Raw genomic sequence first — 21479 nt, 5'->3', positions numbered from 1 at the left:
CTGGCTGTGTTTAATGAATTTCCATTACATATTTATCGGGCACATATTCTCCGCAAGGAAAATCGAGAATGAGTAATTTATTTTAAACTGGGCCTCGATGTTGGCAAAAAAACGCACAGGCTAGTAAATATGCTAAGTCTGGCATCCTATTGAATGTAAGTGGGTAAGCATTTGTTGTAATTTTCAGAGTTCGTCTTGCTAGTCGAGACTATCTAAGTAATTTCGTGTATGAATTATCAAGTTTTGTTTCCGTTGCTTTTGAAGTGACTCCGTATTGTTCTTGGTAAAATTTAAATTGATTTTGAAGTGGGTCTCTGTGAGTTGTCTAAGAATATTTCTATAAATTATCGGACAATAATTTTGAAAACACATCTTACGTGTGTAAATGAAATTAATCTTGACCAGAAATGATGTGATAGCAATTTTTGAAACAAATAGAACCTGTGAGATAAGTCAATTTATTACTCAAGTCATTTAACTTTCGTTAGCCTGTTGCTGAATAAAATTTAGGGTACGTGTGTATATACGAGTCGAGGCCGGTCATTCTGTCGATTGATTGTGCGAAGTCCACGGAGATTTCGCGTCAAATGGAACATCGCTACTGAGCTATGAATACCGCGCAGCTTGTGAGTTGTGACATCAAACAGCATAGCTTGTTTCTTTGGTCAAGTTGTCTTGTCGGCTATTTTTACCGTGAATATGCTTGTCAACGCACACAACCGAAGTCTCATGTTGAACTTCAAACTTTGCGACTTTGACTTGACTTTGACAATACGATTCAAGGTCCTTTACGGTCCTGTTCATCGGTCGACAACAATTTTTATCAGCACCGCGCACGTCGCAGTGTCTCTTCCAAGATATTCGAAGTCTCATCACTCGTGGCATGAAGGGCTGTACAGGGCCGGGTTGTCCCTCCAGAAACTGTCGAACCTGCTCTTGAAGCTGTTTACAGATGGCGCTGTGACGACCGACTCTGGCAGACTATTCCACGAGTTAATTACTCGTTGTGAAAAGAAGTTGCTAAGTACACTGAGTCGACATGTGCCTTTTGCGAGCTTAAGAGAGTGGCCTCTAGGCTCTAGTATCCCTGTTGATTGATAACTGGAACTTAGGCTTTAACACCCTGTACAGTCCGTGTACGTACTTGTACGCATCAGATAAGGTCACCACGCAAGCGACTATGCTCAAGGCAGGGTAGACGCAACGCTTCTAGCCTCGTGGAGTGTGGCAAATCTCTGATCGAAGAAAGGAGGTTGGTGGTTCCGTCTCTAAACGCCTTCAATGTCAGCACATAGAGTCTTGTGAAACGGCTGCCAAGCTTAATGTCATATTCAACTATGGGCCTCACAAGGCTCGTGTAAAGCTGAACAAACAAATCTCTGTCGAGAAAGTCGAAACTACGCCGTATCACCCCCACAACCTGATTTGCCTTTGTCGTCACTCTTGCCACATGCTCCCCGAAATTCAGATTGCTGTCAACGAACACCCCCAGGTCCCGTTCTACTTCGTTCTCTTGAAGCTGTACTGTGTTACGTGTATGACTTCCAATCCTTTGTTCCCTTCATATGTTCCATTCAACCTTGCATGTAAATCTTTAACGAGTGCGCTAATTCTCGTAGCTCTCCTTCAATTTCTTTCCCGTTATTGATGATTATTTGTCCCTATGTGATAATAACTGCTTATAATTTTTAAAATATAAGCGATTTTATTGCCTTTTATTACTTGTTCGTGACAAATAATCGTTCATGTTGAAAATTATTCATTTTCGAGACTATCAGCTTGTTATTGGTTCTTATTTATAAGAACCAATAACAAGAACCTAAGTTTTCATTCCGATTGGAGGAAGTGGTTCTACGAGAGGGAACGCAGCCTTGAAACACAAGTTTTGAATTTGAACAAAGTCGATTCAGCTGCTTTTCGTACGAGCGTGTTTGGGGCACCTCCCAGGCTCCCGCCGGGTACAGGGTCAGGGCCGTCAGGCTAGTGAGGCTACACTCACAGCTACGAGAGAAGAGTCAGCCTCAGTCAGGTGCTAGATGTGCTATGTCCATTCTCAATATTATGTACAACCTAAATGAAACAGTGACCCTGAAATTATTCCCGTTCGAACATGTTCTCAATCTCAGCAGTCAGCGCTCAGCGGGAATACAGGTTATTGTGGCAGCCTGGCAGGTGGCTTGTAGTTGTGAGCGCTGGCGCCGCTGGGTACCGCAGTCAAAGTTTTAAGAAATTCATTTATACCATGTATCTGGTGTGGATTACAAGGAATGAAAGATTAAATTCCCGAGCAAAAATTGAGCGGAAGCTAGGTAGCCTACCCATGAATTGGCCGAAAGCCTTTTAATCCGGTCTATTTTACCCCTTCGGCGGCCCCTTCCTATGTAGCAATGTAGGTAGGCCCTAGGTATCATTGTAGTATGGCTTACCCTGATTTCTTCAGTGAATAACAGGCTGCCATTTTCAAAAATCTCCCCTGAAAAAATACCTGCTAACAAGTGCTAAGTTAATTGTAGGAAACTCCTGAGTCCTGCCTATTATTCCACATAGGCTAGGTTAGCCTAAGGATGGCGTATGGGTAAAGCAATTGTTGAAATCAAATATATCAATTTACTTAAAACAATATTTCTATCTCTTTCTATTGGCTAACTACCAGAATCATGAACTGATACTGATAGTCTGATAGAGCCTACTGCAATTAGATGAATTATACTGTAGTGAACATATTTTTTATACAGTATTGATGACCTATCTCACTAGTGAATAGGGGTCCCAATTTTGCACTTTCACTACTGTTACCTACTGATTATTAGTAGACTTACTAGGCTAGACCTGGCTAGTTACCTACCTGATCATAAAAATCTGAGATAATTCATCAAACAGGAATCTTGTGGTTCCAATTTCCAAAAGTGATGGAAAAGCTCTAGTGTCTAGTCACTTCTCAGAACTTCAGAAGAGCAGGTATATAAATATATTTTAGGCCTGCACTGCAATTGAAAAAAAATCCCAATCTTTATCTGGATACTAATTTTTGCCTCTAGGCCTAGGGTAAACGCGGTATATTCCGACATTGTGGAATCCTTTAAGTATACTTTTATTCGCTGATTTCAAGTGGTAAATAAATTAATAGATGATTAAGTTGAGAAATGGATTTAGACACATGAAAACTAATTCCATCACAACTTGAATTGGACACACACAGATCGTTCCAAGCTATGTACAAAAATTATAATTTGCTTAATTAAAAGCTTAATAGTTGTTAATTAAAAGCGTAATTAAGTAGTGTTCAATATTCATTACTCATTAGTGTTCTAATTCAAAGCTGTGTTGTATTCCAATACAGCTCACACAGCGAACGGAATTCAAACACGTGGATGACCCAGGTCTCATAAAATGGCAATAGTCGTTGTAATTTCAACGACTTTCGCTGAAGTTATCGACCAATTTTTTTACTTTACAACGACTTTCGAGCTAAAATAATAGGTCATTTATCTTTTTCAACGACTGCCAACTAATGGGACCCTTTCACAATAAACTTCTGACGACTGCCAACAAGCGACTTAGCGAGACCCAACAAGATACGACTGCGGTACTGACTAAAACCCGGACCCCAACAGCGCATTACGAGCGGCGGATGTAAAATGTTCAGCCCCAGGACAATGCAACCATCATATGTATTGAAGCTTGCAAAAATAATCGGACAGATTACGCCAGTGTTTTTTCCACTTAGAAGCTAGAATCAAACTTTCTTGAGGAAAGTTTCTGCATGTTATATTTTTATTTTAACCTTGACATGTAAGAGCATGTAGGTGTGCAATATATTGCGGTGTTTTTATGCATGATATTCATGCATTTTAACCGATTACGTACATCTGAAAATTTGTATGCAAAATATTACTATGTTTGTGTGCATGAAATTCACGCACTTCAACTTAATACGCACATCTGACAGTCTGTATATGATATATATGAATATATCATAAGGCCTGTATTCATGTTATGCGTGCGCTCCAACACTACGTATACATCTGAAATAACCGCAGCATTAAGTTAATTTTTAGAGAATCCATAGTAAAATTAATTGAGAATAATAAGTAATTCAGCTTAAGACATATTTAGCAATCAAATAGTTACTGGGACAGATTTAAAGCGCATTAACCAAAGAATATTGCATACATCTCTACTAATACTCACTCTTCAGAGTGACGCAGGAAAGCCTGTCAGTTCTGGCAGCATACTCCTTGTTGAAGTTAAGTGAGGGATTCACTTTGGAGAATTGATACTTATAATAATGGAATTTACTTTACTGGAATTTACTTTTGCATATTGTCACCACTTAGTGCAGCTGAAACAAATGGAACAGAAAGACAAAGGTGAATGCATGTAAAAATAAATAGGTGACAAAAATTACTATGCAATAAAAGGCATGAGGGTTGAGTGACAAGGGATCAGAAGCCTCACGGCAACAGTGTGACCTCCGTATTTTAGGGAAAGCTTGCATTTGTTTACGCACAATATTTACGGTGAGGTGAAGCGGTGAATTCATTAGTAAAGAAACCTAAGAAGGCACTGCTGGTTTGAAAAATTAAACATTAATGCATTATCTGTTAGGTGTTTGTTGTATATAAAGAATATAATGTACATAGACTTGAGGTTATCTCATTATTAACGACTAGTCACTAGTGTTTTCATTGTTAAGTTATCGAACTACTGAAGAAACCTATCGACTATCGACTGCATAAATCCTATCGACTATCGACTGGCATGCGGTTGTTCAACGACCAGATGACCTTGAGATAAATTTTACAACGACTCTTGTGCCACACTATGAGACCTGGTGGATGACGGCATTACGTATCAGTAGAATTTGAAGCGCGGATGGAATATGCTTCACCACGTGCCAAATATTGTCACACAGTGTCGGAATATAGGGATTTGGTAGGTTTGCATTCTAAAGGCTTTTATATAAATATGGCAACATTTTGTGACGTTTCATCGTTGCTGGCGCGTAGTACGGTGTCTTGCAAGTCACATAAAGCAAACAGAACTCAAGTAACGCATACTGTTATTTTTTTATAGTTTTTCATTTCTTGATGCGTCCTTAATGTGTCGGAATATACCACGTTTACCTTAATTAATGGAAAAATATGCAAATATGCCCTGTATTTCTTTCAGTATTTTTACTATAGCTATATAGAACAGAAATACATTTGTAAATCTCAAGTTAGGTAATTGTCCGTTTCTTTCACGTTGGGATTGTGGGCTCCAGTACTTGTTACATAGACATGTCAACCAAATAAGTTAGAGCAAAATATCACAGAAATGCATGGCTATTGATAAACATGTCATTAAACAAGCCTTAATGTGGTTGGCTGAGATTGTCAACTAAAAACAATGGTTGGTATAAGTGGGCTATAAGTGGTCTTTAACTATTTGACTACGGTATTTGTTATATATTGATTACAAAAACAATTTAAATGTGTTAGCCTGCTTATACAGGGTGGGGCAGAACTGATTGAACAGTTTTGAGGCAAAATAAAAGAGTAATAGAGGTACATAAAGAAGGAAGTTTATTTTCCTCAAGATTAGCATAACATACTATTTAAAATACTTATGTTTTGAAAAAATATCACGAAGATGGAGTTTGTTAGCTGCATCACACTGTTGGAGTTGTACTTGGAAGTTTTCTACAGCATGTTCACACATATGGCGAGGTATGGCCATAACCTCTGCTGCAATTATCCATTCCCTTAGCTGTGGTAGGGTGTGAGGGTGACTTCTGAACACCCTCTCTTTTAGCTGTCCCCAAAGAAAGAAATAGCAAATGCTCAAATCAGGTGACCTTGCAGGCCACTGTAAATCACCCCTCAAGATCGAGACACCAGGCATCTGGGAAACATGCGTTTCAAAACATTGAGTGACATTCATGCTGTGTGAGCTGTAGCCCCATCCTGCTGGAACCACACGTCTCTGAATGCTTCATTTTCAACAATGTTTTCCATCATGGGCTGCAAGAAATTTTGCAGCATTGCAGCATAGCGATCGGAATTCACTGTTACGGTTACTCCCTCCTCTGAGAACAACTCCAACAGTGTGTTGCAGCTAGCGGCCACCATCTTCCAGATACTGTTTTCAAAACAAGTATTCTAAATGGTATGTTATGCTAACCTCTAGGAAAATAAACTTTTTTCTTTATGTACCTCCATTACTCTTTTATTTTACCTCAAAACTGCTCAATCGGTTCTGCCACACCCTATATATTGAGAGGTTGAGATTGTATTGACCTTTTAGGCAATTAGAAAGATTTTCCACCCTAATACGAGTATTCTAATTACAATATTTAATTTCAATCTTTAAATATGTGAATTTAAAGCTAGAAACAAAACAATTACAATTATAAGACTATAAGACAATTTGTTTGGTTATCTTTCAGTTTATGTTTAGTATTTGTTTATTGGTCTGAATTAAATGGGAACAGTGCAGTCAGTCATTCAGTCTCTACTAGTTGGTGTGTATAGAGATTAGAGGGTAGAGTCTGGTAGATTTATAGGACATAAAACTAGTAGATCTATTGATAGTGCTGTGCACTGTGCTATCAGCTACCTATCTGTTATGTGACTCTTCATTGTTTAGAAGATCTGCATTCCTGAAGTGTTTTTGTATATTGAAGCCAGTTAAATGGTCAATATTTAGCTCATTACCTTGCTCCATACAAACTTTACAAAGCTAATGAATAGACTTATCAATAATTGTTTACCCAAAAATCCCTAAGTGGTAAACACCACCTTAGCCTGTTGGCCATTATTGAAGGCAATAAGTGCCATTTTTAGCCATCCATTATGATCCATACACTGTTATTGTTAGTAGGCTAATTGTAACATAAAAAATAACACTTCAAAAAGACAAAAAAAGCTAAAAAAATGAAAAAAATCAAATAAATAAAAAAATCATGAAAAAATAAAAAAAATCATCGATTTTTGCTTTTTTTGATTTAAAAAAAGAATGAAAAAAATCACCAACCCTGGATTAATTTGAGATTTTGAAAAAATTTAGACCTTCTACCTTGCTGGCAATGTTATATTATGACCTTCAGTGTGAAATAGCTTGATAGCTGAAGTGCTAGCAAACCATTTTTCTACTGCTACTACTGCTTAAAAACATTCGCATTTTTTCATTAAAATGAGGTTACTAAGAATATATGTAATTGTCTCTAATTTCTTGAAAATAATACACATATATATATTGTACTCACATTAACTTGAAAATTTTCTGCCAATTATTATCCTTCCAGCACTAGTTACCATGCATTTATTGTCCTGTCAATCTATGACGTGTATTTGCATGTACCTAATTTCAAACAGATTATTATTTATGATTCATGGCCAGAAATTTTGTCAATTGTTTTAATCTTGAGTAATGTACACTTGCTTTTGCTCTGCCAGTCATAGTTTGTTAATATTGATCCATTTAAAATTGTAGAATGAAAAGTATTTCCTTTCTGGAATTTTATAAAATGATATTTTAATGTACAGCATATACGAGTTTAACCTATTACACTTGCTGGAATCTTTATCTCAAAACCTGAATGTGTGTGGACTTGACAGAAAATTCAGATTTGTAAATAACTAACTCAAACATTAAATTTTCAGAGATATTCTAGAATTGTTTCCTTTGTGAAGTAAAGTACATGTATTGAACTTTAGGTCCAGATCCATGATCTAGACTTAGTAATTTTTTAAACATCACAAGTTTAAAATTAGAAAAGAATCGTCACTCTGGCATAAAAAATGTCAAAAGTTAAAAAAATGTGAGTATTAAGCACATCATTAGTGCTTCCTCATTTCTGACATGTATTTTAGGAAGATGGCACTTCTGTGCTGTTTTGAAATTTTAAGTTTTAAGTTCTCCTTGTCTTACTTTTCCACTCAACTGTTAAGCATTTAAGCCTCGAATAATTAAACTTACGCTATGACGTTTTCTATATTGAAACTACATAACCAATGAACATGTAATATGACTCCTCTGTTTTTGGTCTTACTAGTCTGTAACATTTATGAATTATGTAAATTTTGAAATAAATTTCAAAATTTAGAGATTTATTTACTGAAATTTATTAAGATTCTTCTCAACTTCCATAGAAACTCCCCAAATAACTGACAAATTAACATTATATAATTTTTCAATTATACTGGTAGCTGCTCATGTCCTTCACAGTTTCCTGCATTACTACCATATGTTATCAAATAAAACTAAAAGATTTGCCTTTTAATTAACAAATAAGGTTGTTTGAAGTGCTAAAATTGAGTTCTCCTGTTGAATACATTCAGAATCAACAGCATTGCTGAGAATCTTCACTAATTTACCTCATCTGTGAATGTTTTGTAAATAATGTATGCATTCTTCTGGTTTTCAGACTAGTTTGCGGGAATGTTGATGGCCATTTCACAAGTCTCTTCAAAAGAGTGACCAGTGTAAATAATAAAACTGGACCTTTTGAGCTGCTGTTATGTGTTGGCAATTTCTTTGCAGCTGATGGTAATGATGAATGGAATCCTTATAAGATGGGCTCCTCCAAAGGTTAGAAAATATTACCCTTTTTCCAATCAGACTTGCTTATTCATCATTTATATTGCCCCTGAGATATTGAGATAATCTTTATATTTTTTGTTTGATTGTGTACATTGTAGAATTTAATTTAGTATAGTAATCATGGAATTTATCTCATCAGGGGGGAGTTCTTGACAGTCCCAGAACCATAGTGACAAACCAGAGATTTTTTAGAATCTGTTCATTTTTTAATTTCTTCATCTACCGTAAAATGGGGTAACTTTGACAACTTTTTTTTCAAAATGATGCCATTTTTTTACTAGATAAGTTAAACTTAAATTGAAACATGCAAAATACAGGTCTATACTCTAGCTTCACTCACCATAAATTGCTGGCTCCTGCCTCTCATAGTTTTGATGTAATTTCAAAAAAGTGATGGTCTTTGTTACCCCAGCTCTTGGGGTTTCTTTGACCAGGTGGTAAAATCAATTTTATTTTTTGGTAAAATAACTCCAGGTTTTGGTGCATTGTAGTAGAACTCTTCCAGTTACATATGCAAATGACAAATTTGTGGGAAGTGTCATAGTTTGCAAATTGGGGGCGCTGCCCCCCCAATGGGCGAAATGTGACCACCTAATGGCAGCCATGACGGGGTAACATTGACCGGCTTGGAAATTAAGTTAAAATTACCATTCTCTCATAGTTTTGAAGTAATTAAAAAAAAATTGCTGGTCTTTTTTACCCCAGCTCTGGGGGTATCTTTGACCGGGTGGTAAAATCATTTTTATTTTTTGGTAAAATAACTCCAAATAACTCCATGCATTGTAGTAGAACTCTTCCAGTTACATATGCAAATGACAAATTTGTGGGAAGTGTCATAGTTTGCAAATTGGGGGCGCTGCCCCCCCAATGGGCGAAATGTGACCACCTAATGGCAGCCATGACGGGGTAACATTGACCGGCTTGGAAATTAAGTTAAAATTACCATGTATAAGACTCTGTAGAGTCTGAAACATAAAGAAAAAACATTAATAGTTGTATCAAACATAAAATATGTTATATAGGTACCTATGGTAATTTTAACTTAATTTCCCAGCCAGTCAATGTTACCCTGTCACGGCTGCCATTAGGTGGTCAAAGTTCCCCCATTGGGGGGGGGGGGTGGCACCCCCCATTTGCAAACTATGACACTTTCCTAAAATTTGTCATTTGCATATGTAACTAGAAGAGTTCTACTACAATGCATCAAAACCTGGAGTTATTTTACCAAAAAATTAAAAAATTGGAGGGGGTACTCCAACAGGCTTTAAATAATAGCTCTTTTTTGTGGGTCACATTATTAATTTTTAACCTATTAGATATGCAAACTTTTTGAATCTTTCTATTGTGTTACATAGCCTCAGTATTAGGCCTTTGATGGTCATTGACAAAATTTTTCTATGTCTAATTGTTTTTGAGTTTTTGGGGTTTTTGTTAAAAAAACAAAAAGTGGTCAAAGTTACCCTGCCGGTCAAAGTAACCCCATTTTACGGTACTCGATATGTTGTTTAATTTCTTTTGTATGGTAATGCTGGTATTCATACTAGTCTACTTATAAGACTCAAAAATTACCTTAATGAGGGGCAACAACATATGTTCTCCTCTGCCACAATGCCCAGAACAGTCATTCAAGGTTGTTAGAGATTAAATTTTTAATAGGCAGGGTTTCCTCCATCAATGCTGGCCAAGAAATGAACTTAGGACCATTGAAAAGTTTGCTATATATTGATTGCAGGTTTCAGGAAGAGAGACTGGAAGACAGGAAGAGAGAGACTTAATATTTTTATTTATAGAAGCTTTGGAAGAGATACTGGAGTAGCAATGGAAGATCTATTATAAAATTTATATTCAAATGCAATTATCAGGGAAAAGAATTTTTGTGTGAATTTTAATTGTATTGGTTGAGATCTTGACAATATCAATATCAAGTTTGCTCACATCTGTTGTGTACGCTAGTCAATGTATTCATTGTGGTCTCTCCTACTAATATTGCAGCTTGGATTCTTTGTGTTTGACTCCAGTAATGATAAGTGTTACCTACTTCTTTTCAGTTCCGCTTCCAACATTCATCTTGGGTCCATCAGTTGAAAGTCAAAAGGCATTTTACCCTGACATCAGAGGCTGTGAGCTTGCTGAAAATGTTATTTATCTTGGTGAGTTTTTGGCCATGTTCATTTTTTATCCCCAGATTCAACAAATTTTAAAAATCTGTTTTTATGATTCTATATACTGCTGGAAAATAATTTGGATAAATTTAATTTCAAGTTTTCAAGAGTTATCCTATTTCAATAGAATAATAAAGCTTTGCTCTGATAGTGTTGTAATTCCTTCATCAGGCACCAGATTATGTTTTAAATACATATTTGCTTCAGCATTTGCAATTCTGATGTTTTTTACATATTATAATAAAATAATAGTATATTTATTTGTATAATTTCTCCCTTTCAGGTCCATTTGGAGTTTACCAGAGCAGCTCTGGACTGACTATTGCATATCTCAGTGGCTCCCTGGATGCTCCAGCTGATCTATGCGGGTACAGCAACCACAAGGTTCATCACTTCAATATATTTTTTGTCATTTTAGTTTGAATTTTGGTTTTTGATTTGGCTCTAATTATTATTGGTTTGCTGTTAAGACCTCATATTTTTATTTACTGTTGGTGTACTAGGTATATTTTCCTACTATCAGTTTCAGTTCATTTCAAAGATTCACTAAAAAAATCAATGTTTCTAGTAATTGTTAGGTTCAGAAGAATAATTTCATATAGTTATTTTACAGCTATGTGGAGGGAGCATTTGAACTCTGTATTTTGTTTTTCAATTCATATTTTTTCAGGCTAGTTTCTCTGTCTTTTTTTCAGGTGCATTTCTTATTCCAGTGATTATTTCTAAGGAAAATGGATTCAACCACTTTTATTTTGTGGTCTATAAATAAAATTTATTTTGTCTTCATGTCAAAGTCCAAGGGAATGTCATTTTACTTACCAGGATTATTCTTCCACTTTGTTTCTAAAATGCTAAGAATTATTACTAAACTCCTAATGGATTTGTTTAAGCAAACTACTTGTATGGATCATGATATTGTGCTAGGATAGTTTTCATTGATTTAATTTTGATAGATTTGACTGATTTTACAGCGTTTCAGGATGAGCAACTGATTTTATTTTGACTCATTTAACTGATGATGATTTTGAAACGTTTCAGGTTGGGCAACTTGAAGCTGAGATTCGGCAAGCTGGTGTAATTGATATTTTGGTGACGAGCTGTGTACCGAGTCATGTGACAACCTTCACTACTAAGCCGGTATGCAATGGCCATTTCAAATTTTTCTTTACATTTGTTGTTTATAAATTATTTCCAAGTATTTATACATGTATGAAAAACATGAATTTTAACCTATATTTACTTGGATATTTGTTCCTATAATAATGGATCTCACAAGCAACTGTCTTATCAATTATTTTAGTGTAATTTTTCTTCGATTTAATTACTTTAATTAGGACATAAGCATTAATTTGAGACTTTATTGCTTACCGTTCATGCCGAGGTTCGAAAAACAGGTCCAATACTTTAAAAGGGGAGTTACTGCTTCGTCAGTGCTATCCCAGGCTCAACTCCTTGAGTCTCCTTCATAAATTACTATCAGACAAGTGTATGAGTTTGTTGCAAAAGTAATAACCAAGGTTATTGGTGATTAAAAATGGTGAATTTTTTAGTTTTGAACCTTGTTTAATTTAAAAGTATGAGAACAAGCAAATTTAAACTATGATGTTGTAGGAATATCTTGATTCTTTAGTTTTTGACCTTGTTTAATTTAAAGTATGAGAACAAACAAGTTTAAACTATGATCATTTAATGAAATCTTGAAGGAAAAGTCATTCTACTTCTTTCCTCCCAGGAGGGCTTAGAAGACAAAGCCTGTGCGCTGGTGGCCCGGCTAGCAGCCAGTGCACAACCGCGTTACCACTTCTCTTCATTGCCGCAGCTGTTTTATGAACGTCTGCCCTACAGGTAATGACTGGAATTATATTCTTGCCTAATGCACGGTCTGGCTTTGGGAGCTTTGATGTATCACGCCATTAAGCAGCCTTGGCAAAGAAGGAATAGTTAAGTTATTCTGAATCAAGCGTTATTTTACCTAACAACCTAAAGAGTAGGTTTTTGCGTGTTATAAACAGTTTATTTATTTAGATTATTTTTATCTACATTATTTTTATAGATTATTTAGCTGCAAATACTGGCAGGAAGTGTAGTGCAGGCCCTGAGAACCTACAACAGCAAACATCCTATCATCTTGGAAATTCTGGCCTGGCTTTTGCGCCTGGTGGAGGCGGGAAAAACGATAAGCATCTGCTGGGCCCCGGGACACGTGGGGGTGCGGGGAAACGACAGGGCGGATGAGGCGGCAGTGGGCGCTGCTTCGTCGGACGCGGCCATCTATAGGGAGGACGTCCCATGTCACGACCACTACCCCCGCATCCGGACCAGCGTTCACCATATATGGCGCGAGCTGTGGCTGAATACGAGAAACAATAAACTGAGAACAATCAAGGACAGTGTATCAGCATGGAGCTCCTCGTACCAGAGATCCCGACAAATGGAGATGGCGCTGTGTAGACTGAGGATTGGCCATACGCGCCTCACTCACGGCTACCTGATTGAACGGCGCCCTATACCATATTGTGACGACTGCCTGGTGCCACTGACAGTTCTGCATGTCTTGGCGGAGTGCCCTAGCCACAACGATATCCGACAAAACTGCTACCCCAACACATCCGCCCTCGATCATGACGAGATGCTCACCAGAATGCTGCGGGAGGACCGGCCAAGTAACTTCGAAACCGATAACCTTAGACGATACCTGATGGAATGCAACCTGCTGCCAGAGATTTAGCATGACCCCGTAACGCCACCGCCGGTCGGTCATATGCACTTGCATCACCGCCTTTAGCGAGACTATAATCGCACCTTGCCATCACCTAGACCAAGCCTCACTAAGCTTACGCTGGAGTTGATACATGAAGTCGGAGCGGACCCTCGCTCCATGAGCAGGGAATCTACCGCCCAGCCCCTGCGCCTAAAATGGATCAGGCTATAAGCCTTGAAGACGGAAGAGACCAAACATCTTTGACGTAGCTGAAGACCTCACCTCCGGCGCGAAATAGATTGCTATCTGAAGCGCTAGTAAATCTTTTACTACTACTACTACTACATAAACAGTTTACTCCCATGTACGTGGGTGTATTATCTATGAATTTGTGTTTTGAAGTTATTTAGCTCCTATTTTATGAAAGTATAATGCACTAAGATGATTCACTCAAGGCATGGAATCACATTTTTCTGATTCTGCAATTAGTTGAAGGTATTCTTGCAGTTCTCCATTTTACTGATGCTGACCAATGATAGCTTCGAAGATTCTTATTCAATGAATCGGAATTTTTCTAGTGCTGTTCAATCCGAGCTTTTTCATTTGAAATAATAAAGCTGTTGACCACTAAAAATGAAACCGATTGCATGTAAAGAGTTCAAAAAGGATCACAGCCTTCAAAAGCAGACGATTTTTGGCTAGTAAGTTATTAAAAATAGTACGATAAAAATGAAGACAAAGTCTGTTCAAGTTGTTCTTTTGGTGTCATTAAGAAGCTAAGATTATTTGCTTGCATTACTTAACAAAAACCACTGCTTTTTCATTGGTAAAGATTATTTGGTACAATAATTTGCCTGGAACCTGGAAAGCTCTAGATTATTTAGTTGCACATCTCTCTAAAGACAGTCACATTTTGCAGAAGTTGAGATTATTCGGTTGCACAAGTTGCTACGAACCGCCACTTTTTGCTCAGGTTGAGATTATTTAGCTGCAAATATTGCTACGAACCGCCACTTTTTGCTCAGGTGGAGATTATTTAGCTGCAAATACTGGCAGGAACCACCGCGTGTTGCAGGAGCCTCCTCGCCAAGTGACGCGGTTCCTCTGCCTTGCGGGTGTCGACAACAGCGCCAAGAGAAAGTGGCTGTACGCCTTCTTCTTGACTCCGGCGACGCACTGCAAGCAAGACGAGCTCACGGCCCAGCCTTCTGACGTTACAGAGTCTCCCTACAATGAGGCTCTGCTGCCACCTCTGCACCAGGTGCGATACTTACATTTGTATTGAGTTAATTTCGCACAAAAGCTCCAGACAAGCAAGACGAGCTCACGGCCCAGCCTTCTGACGTGACAGAGTCTCCCTACAATGAGGCTCTGCTGCCACCTCTGCACCAGGTGCGATACTTACATTTGTATTGAGTTAATTTCGCACAAAAGCTCCATACAAGCAAGACGAGCTCACGGCCCAGCCTTCTGACGTGACAGAGTCTCCCTACAATGAGGCTCTGCTGCCACCTCTGCACCAGGTGCGATACTTGCACGTGCACCATTTGTACGTGCAGTTAATTTCGCAGCATTTGTACATGCAGCACTTGCACGTGCAGTTAGTTTAGCACAAAAGCTCCATACAACGCCGCTCTTATAATATTCAGACATGTGCACAACGTACAGCACACCTAAATATGTAGAGTTAACATGCAATTAATTTGAAACGTACTGCAAGTAATGATTCCTACTGTTTTTACGTCACTTGTCTAAATCAAGCAGGGTTTTTAAATTATATTTTCCTACTTTGCATGCCCCAAATTAAATTCTCTATTTTTTGCCCTCTCCTGGGAGTTGAATGCAGAAATTTGCGAAGAATTTCAAAGCTTAAATGGGAGAAAGAAGGTTTGACTGAAGCTCAACCTAAATAAATTTGAATACCTCTTGGAAGGAAAGACTGAAAATTTGTAAAAAGTGAGAGATCATTTTCAAAACCCCTGAACTCTAATTAGAGTTCAGGCCTCAAGGTACGAATATCATTGATAGGGCTAATTGATCCCGAGACAGAGTTAATTCGGTCGGGAGTATGAACAGAATAATAACTGACATATTTTCAGATGTGACAGATTTATACTCTGCGTGGCATGCATCACCCGTGGCTGATTATATATATATATTTTTTTTGTGCAGGAGAGCGACGAGATGAATAAATATTTCTACGGCGGAGGCAGCAAGCAAGGCAAGAAGCGGGCCCGCGAGGAGGAATCTGAGGGAGCCAGGCGTCAGCGCGGCCCTCCACAGCCCACTGGTGACTTCTTGCATGCCTCACAAATGTTGTCTTCTGTTCTTTATATTATTTGAGTTATATTGTACCTTCAGAGAAGATTCTCGTATGCTTTACTATGTACAAACACAAATAGAAACAGACCTAACCAATTTACATCCGATTTTAAATTGGAAATAAACTCTTCTTTAGAGCGTTTTTCTACTATAAGAAGTAAATTTGTTGTTTCGGGAACTTACTTTCTTCATCAGCGCTGAGAACATTTGCTTTTTTCCTCTTGGGCCCAATGAGACTACATATTGAATATTCTCAATTTTTCCATCCTAGGTCCATGTTGGTTTTGCTTGAGTAGTCCTGATGTTGAGAAGCACCTCATCGTGAGTGTGGGAGAGCACTGCTACCTGGCGCTTGCCAAAGGCGGTCTTGTGGCGCACCACTTGATGCTGCTGCCTATACATCACTACCAGACCTCCCTGGACCTCGAGCCCGCCGCCCAGCAAGGTTAGTCCCCCTCATGCTGCTGCCCATACATCACTTCCAGACCTCCCAGGACCTCGAGCCCGCTGCCCAGCAAAGTTAGTCCCCCTCATGCTGCTGCCCATACATCACTTCCAGACCTCCTTGGACCTTGAGCCCGCCGCCCAGCAAGGTTAGTCCTTCTCATGCTGCTGCCCATACATCACTTCCAGACCTCCCTGGACCTTGAGCCCGCCGCCCAGCAAGGTTAGTCCTTCTCATGCTGCTGCTCATACATCACTTCCAGACCTCCCTGGACCTCCAGCCCGCCGCCCAGCAAGGTCAGGCCGTGCCATGTTTCCTGAAGTTCTCGTGTACGGGCACCTACTGTTTGAATAACGTGCGCTCCCGTATCTTGACTAAGTATTCCCCAGTATTCCGGTATTATGTGTACGGATCATTTAGACTTTAAGCTCATGACTCCATTGTATTATGCTAAAGATTAATTAGAATGCAGCAGTGGTATAAAAAATTTCTAGCTTCGAGTCAAGTTTTTGAACCATTAAGTATTATGTTATCATGATGACGGCATTCGTGGGTTGGGTAGTTGAAACTATTATCTTCGCAACGACGCAACCTTACCATAAAATTTAGTCCACTTGTAAAAAAGGAAATAATTACTTTCATGTTTTCATACGTATGTTGATAATTACTTTGAAAAACTAAGTCTTTATTTTTCTTCACAGAACTGACGCAATTCAAGTCAAGTTTGCAGAAGTTGTTCACAGCGTCGGGACGGTCGGCGGTCTTCTATGAACGCAACTACCGGACCACCCACATGCAGCTGCACGCCGTGCCTCTGCCGAACGCCGTCGCTAACAACGTCTCTGACGTCTTCCAGGTCAGTAGACGTCTCTGACGTCTTCCAGGTCAGTAGACTTGTAGACGTCTCTGACGTCTTCCAGGTCAGAGAGCTGGTGCGTCGTGTAGAAGTCTTTGACGTCTTACGGGTCAGGGAGCTGGTGCGGGGTGTAGACGTCTCTGACGTCTTCCAGGTCAGTAGACGTATAGACGTCTCTGACGCCTTACACGTCGGGAAGCTAGTGCGTCGTGTAGACGTCTCTGACGTTTTACAGGTCAGGGAGCTGGTGCGTCGTGTAGACGTCTTACGGGTCAGGGAGCTGGTGCGTCGTGTAGATATCTTTGACGTCTTACAGGTCAGGGAGCTGGTGCGTCGTGTAGACGTCTTTGACGTCTTACGGGTCAGGGAGCTGGTGCGTCGTGGAGATATCTTTGACGTCTTACAGGTCAGGGAGCTGGTGCGTCGTGTAGATATCTTTGACGTCTTACGGGTCAGGGAGCTGGTGCGTCGTGTAGACAGACATCTTTGACGTCTTACAGGTCAGGGAGCTGGTGCGTCGTGTAGACAGACATCTTTGACGTCTTACAGGTCAGGCTGGTCCTGCTCTCACAGCCAGTGAAACTCTTCACATCTAAGTGAATCCAAGTGATTATGATCTGTATTCAAGACATAATTTATCAACGTGGAGGGTTGAATTTTTTATTAGTTTTTTTTTTCAATCATTGCTGGCTTTCTTTTGACCTGTTTTCAAGATTTGATACAACAAATGTTAACAATGCTCTGACACCAAAGGTTAATAGCACAAACATTCAGTTTTAACTTGTTTTCCTCCAATCTCCAGATTGATTTGTTCTGACCTGCGAGACTTGCACTTGGCTGAACGAACGGGGTTTGATCCGGCGTTCCGATCGAACACCAAATGTAAATGTTCTTACGCTAAAAAAAAACATTAAAAAAAACCTTTTAAAAAATATAAACATTCAAAAAACATTAGAAGGCTAAATTGCATTGGGTATTCAGGTGTAATACAGCCTTCTAACCACTGTATCCATGTTGAAGACTCATTAAGACTTTGTATTAAGAAACTAATGTTACTCAGAGCATGGCGGCGCAGCAAGACCTACAACTGGAGGAGGTGCCGCGTCGCACGGAACTGTCGGCCGCGGTCAAGTCGGGCCAGCCCTTCTTACTAGTGGAGCCTCCTTCAGGTCCCTGTCTCCTGCTGAGGGTCAGGAAGGGATACAATATGCTCTTCGACAGGTTTGTACCCCATCATTTTATGGAATTTTTCATTACTTTTAAACTTTGACGTAGAAGCGACTGCACTCACACCAAGCGTTAGTAAAACGGTACCTTTTCTGATTGTTGACTGATGGAAAATGATGTGATAGTGTAATAAAATCAATCAAACATCAGTAATTTAGCACATTCTCAGCATTTTTATTTCATTTTTGTTGGAATATTTTTAAGTTACAATCACGATGGTGTGATAATGCAAAAAATAATCATAAACAGCGGTAACTTAGCACATTCTCAGCGTTTTTATTTCATTTTGGACGAATATTTTTAAGTTATAATCACGATCAACTAATTTGACAAATCTGGACGTCGAGCAGACAAGTGTTGGCCAGCGAGGAGTTGCTGAACGTCCCCAGTCGCGTGGACTGGAAAGACTGCAAAGGAACGAGAGAGCAGGAAACTTCTCTCAGGGACCAAGTACGGCAAATGTTCGCGCCGTACGATTTTACTGCTGACGAAGATGGCGACTCAAGCGGCAGCGATAGCGAGTAGAAATTCGCAGATGCTAGAGCTAAATTCGATTATTTATTTGCGTTCACGTACAATAAATATTTACTAGACAACGAGATGTTTAATACAAACGAATGAGCCAAAATAAATTCACAGAGGCGAATTTTTGTCGTTCTTACTAGGCACCACCTGAAAAAGATACGGACATATCATTCATGTATATGACGTCTGTGTAGTATTATATTGTAAGGACGCTTAACCTCTTGTTTCTTTAGCCACTATCAAACTGCATTGGGTGAAACCCCATCATGCGGCTTTACAGCGTGAACGATTGAGTGATATGTTTATAAACTCCTTACAAAACTATAGTAGACAGATCTCAGTTTCATTCACTACATTTTCCATCACAAGCATTAAAAGTGGTTTTAGGCAAACTCCTCTTAAGGTTAAGGATGTGGATTGGAAACCGCTGGACGGAGTGCTGTATAAGGCCGGGTTAACGCCGCACTGCCGGGCACGTACTAGGCATTTGTCGGTCAAGGTCCAGTTCAATATTCTTTAAATTGCATTTCTATAGAATCATTCTCACCATGGGCATGGCAGGTGCCTAGCGCTGCTGGCGTGAATGTTCGTTCCTCTTCAAGTCTTTGAACAATGTTTCGAAGGAGGCCCACCTGAAATGTCGGAATCAACAAAACATTTTGATGAAAGTAGGTTTTCAAAGAGGATAGAGTATGAGGGGAATTTAAATAAATTGTTGAACTAGATACCAAAAAATACCGTTGCAAGGTGATCTTGACAGGCTGGTTGACTGGGCTGATAAGTGGCAGCTGCGTTTTAACGCTGACAAATGTAAAATTATCCACCTTGGCAGGAATAATGAACAGCAAGATTACAGTATGAGAAGACACGGTTGCAACGACAGAGTGAAGATGTCGAAGTCGACAATGGAAAAAGATTTAGGAGTTAATATCGACAACGAGTTGAAATTTTCTAAGCATATTGATTGTCAAGTTAATAAAGCCAATAAACGACTTTGACTGATCAGACGCTCTTTCGAGTTCCTGGATGCAGAAGCGATGAAGCAGTTTGTTGCTGTCGTGCGCCCGAAGCTAGAGTTTGGAAACGTCGTGTGGTCACCGAAACTTGAAAAGGACAAAATTTTAATAGAGAGTGTTCAAAGACGCGCAGCAAGGATAGTTCCGGGCTTGAAAGGCAAGTCCTATGAGGAAAGATTAAAGATTATGAAGCTTCCAAGCCTCAGTTATCGACGTCTGCGTGGAGACCTCATTGAAGTATACAAGTATACTCATGGCTTATACAAGGTCCCAGAAGGATTACTAGAATTTGAAACAAGAACCAACACCATGGGCCACGGCTATAAACTAAAAAAAACGGCGTGGGAACACATCCATGCGACAACATTTCTTCTCGCTTCGAGTTACCGACATGTGGAACAGCCTCCCTGATAGCATCGTTGACGCTCCGAGTATGAACATCTTCAAAAACAGACTAGACGAAGCTATGCAGGAGCATATGTTCAGTCTTTAAATGCCTAGCAAATTACGGACCAGGCAATAAGTCCAGCAGCTATCTCAATCAATCGTCAGCTATGGAAAGATCGGGTTCCAAAAGCCGGATCCCTTGTGAATCAAGTCACGAAAAGTTCAAGAATCGGCAACAGGCCACGGGCCTATTTCTTCAACGCCGACACTTCTATTCTATTCTATTCTTAGATGGATTGTTTCTGTAAGAGAGAAGACTAGACATTTAAGGTCTATTGTCCTCTGGACGACGTATCAGTTGTTCAAGTGTATATACTGTATATGGACAAATCACAAAATTACACGTAAATATATTACAAAAACTTAATCGCCATAGTCTAGTCTGTGTTATTAATTTGCCTTTCCTCATCTTATCCATACCGGCGTCAGAAACATCCGATTTCAAATAGCGCAGCAAGCGACCGCCAAAGTTGGGACAGGGCTAAAAGAAGGAGCATGCCTCCGGTGACGCTGAGTTATTGGGGACAGTGGCGCAAACGGCAATCTATTTGAGTGCAAGATGCGGATTGATACTAGTGTTTGCTAGGAAAAGTGAACTTGATAGACGCTTCGCCGCAAAATTCGTTTTGAATAATAGAGGTTATTTTACATACAAGAGTGTTAAATAAATAATTTTGTTTTGTTTGTTAAATAATTAACACAATGGCAAGACATTTATACATGCTTAGTCCTTAGTCCTTATTTAAATTTCTTTTTTTTTTCATTTTTCAACGACGTGAAAAAAATGCTATTCGAGCCTCACCGTTTACTCCTGCGGAACTGCAACTTTTCTTATGAATTGTAAACTCCTTTGTTCATTGAGACAGTAGCTCTGCTATAGAACCTCAAGTAAGCATGATACTATCTAACTTAATCTAAGCCATTGACTACCATCCCAACTGTTATATTCAGAATTGCCAAATTCATGTTAAATTTGTGGGGCAGAACGGATTCCTCTGAATCGTTTCAATTCTGGAGTTGAACGCAAAGTGAATAAAAAAAAACCTTTATTCCGTTACCGACATGAGTTATCTAAAGATCACGAAACAATGAATGACTCGCTGTGAACCAAGAATACGAATTGCATGTGAAGTTAGGACGCTGAAGTTGGGCTGTTGCACCGCGAGTTTGGCTGGCTGTGAGCGTCCGTGGT

General features: G+C 39.2%; 1 protein-coding gene across 1 annotated transcript; it reads left to right on the top strand.

The window, feature by feature from the left end:
• Positions 1-7782: 7782 nt before the first annotated feature.
• Positions 7783-19041, top strand: LOC108682274 (CWF19-like protein 1). The gene is made up of 12 exons (XM_018171413.2): positions 7783-7804; positions 8411-8574; positions 10635-10736; positions 11032-11132; positions 11787-11885; positions 12481-12593; positions 14506-14710; positions 15622-15739; positions 16043-16216; positions 16918-17072; positions 18133-18293; positions 18650-19041. Exons 1-12 carry the CDS (start codon positions 7785-7787, stop codon positions 18822-18824), a joined length of 1587 nt encoding a protein of 528 aa, XP_018026902.1. The 5' UTR covers positions 7783-7784; the 3' UTR covers positions 18825-19041.
• The last annotated feature ends 2438 nt before the right edge of the window (positions 19042-21479 follow it).

Source organism: Hyalella azteca, unplaced genomic scaffold, assembly GCF_000764305.2.
Source record: "Hyalella azteca isolate HAZT.00-mixed unplaced genomic scaffold, Hazt_2.0.2 contig4316, whole genome shotgun sequence".
In the NCBI taxonomy this organism is placed as follows: domain Eukaryota; kingdom Metazoa; phylum Arthropoda; class Malacostraca; order Amphipoda; family Hyalellidae; genus Hyalella; species Hyalella azteca.
This window is presented reverse-complemented; position numbering and strand designations above follow the sequence as displayed.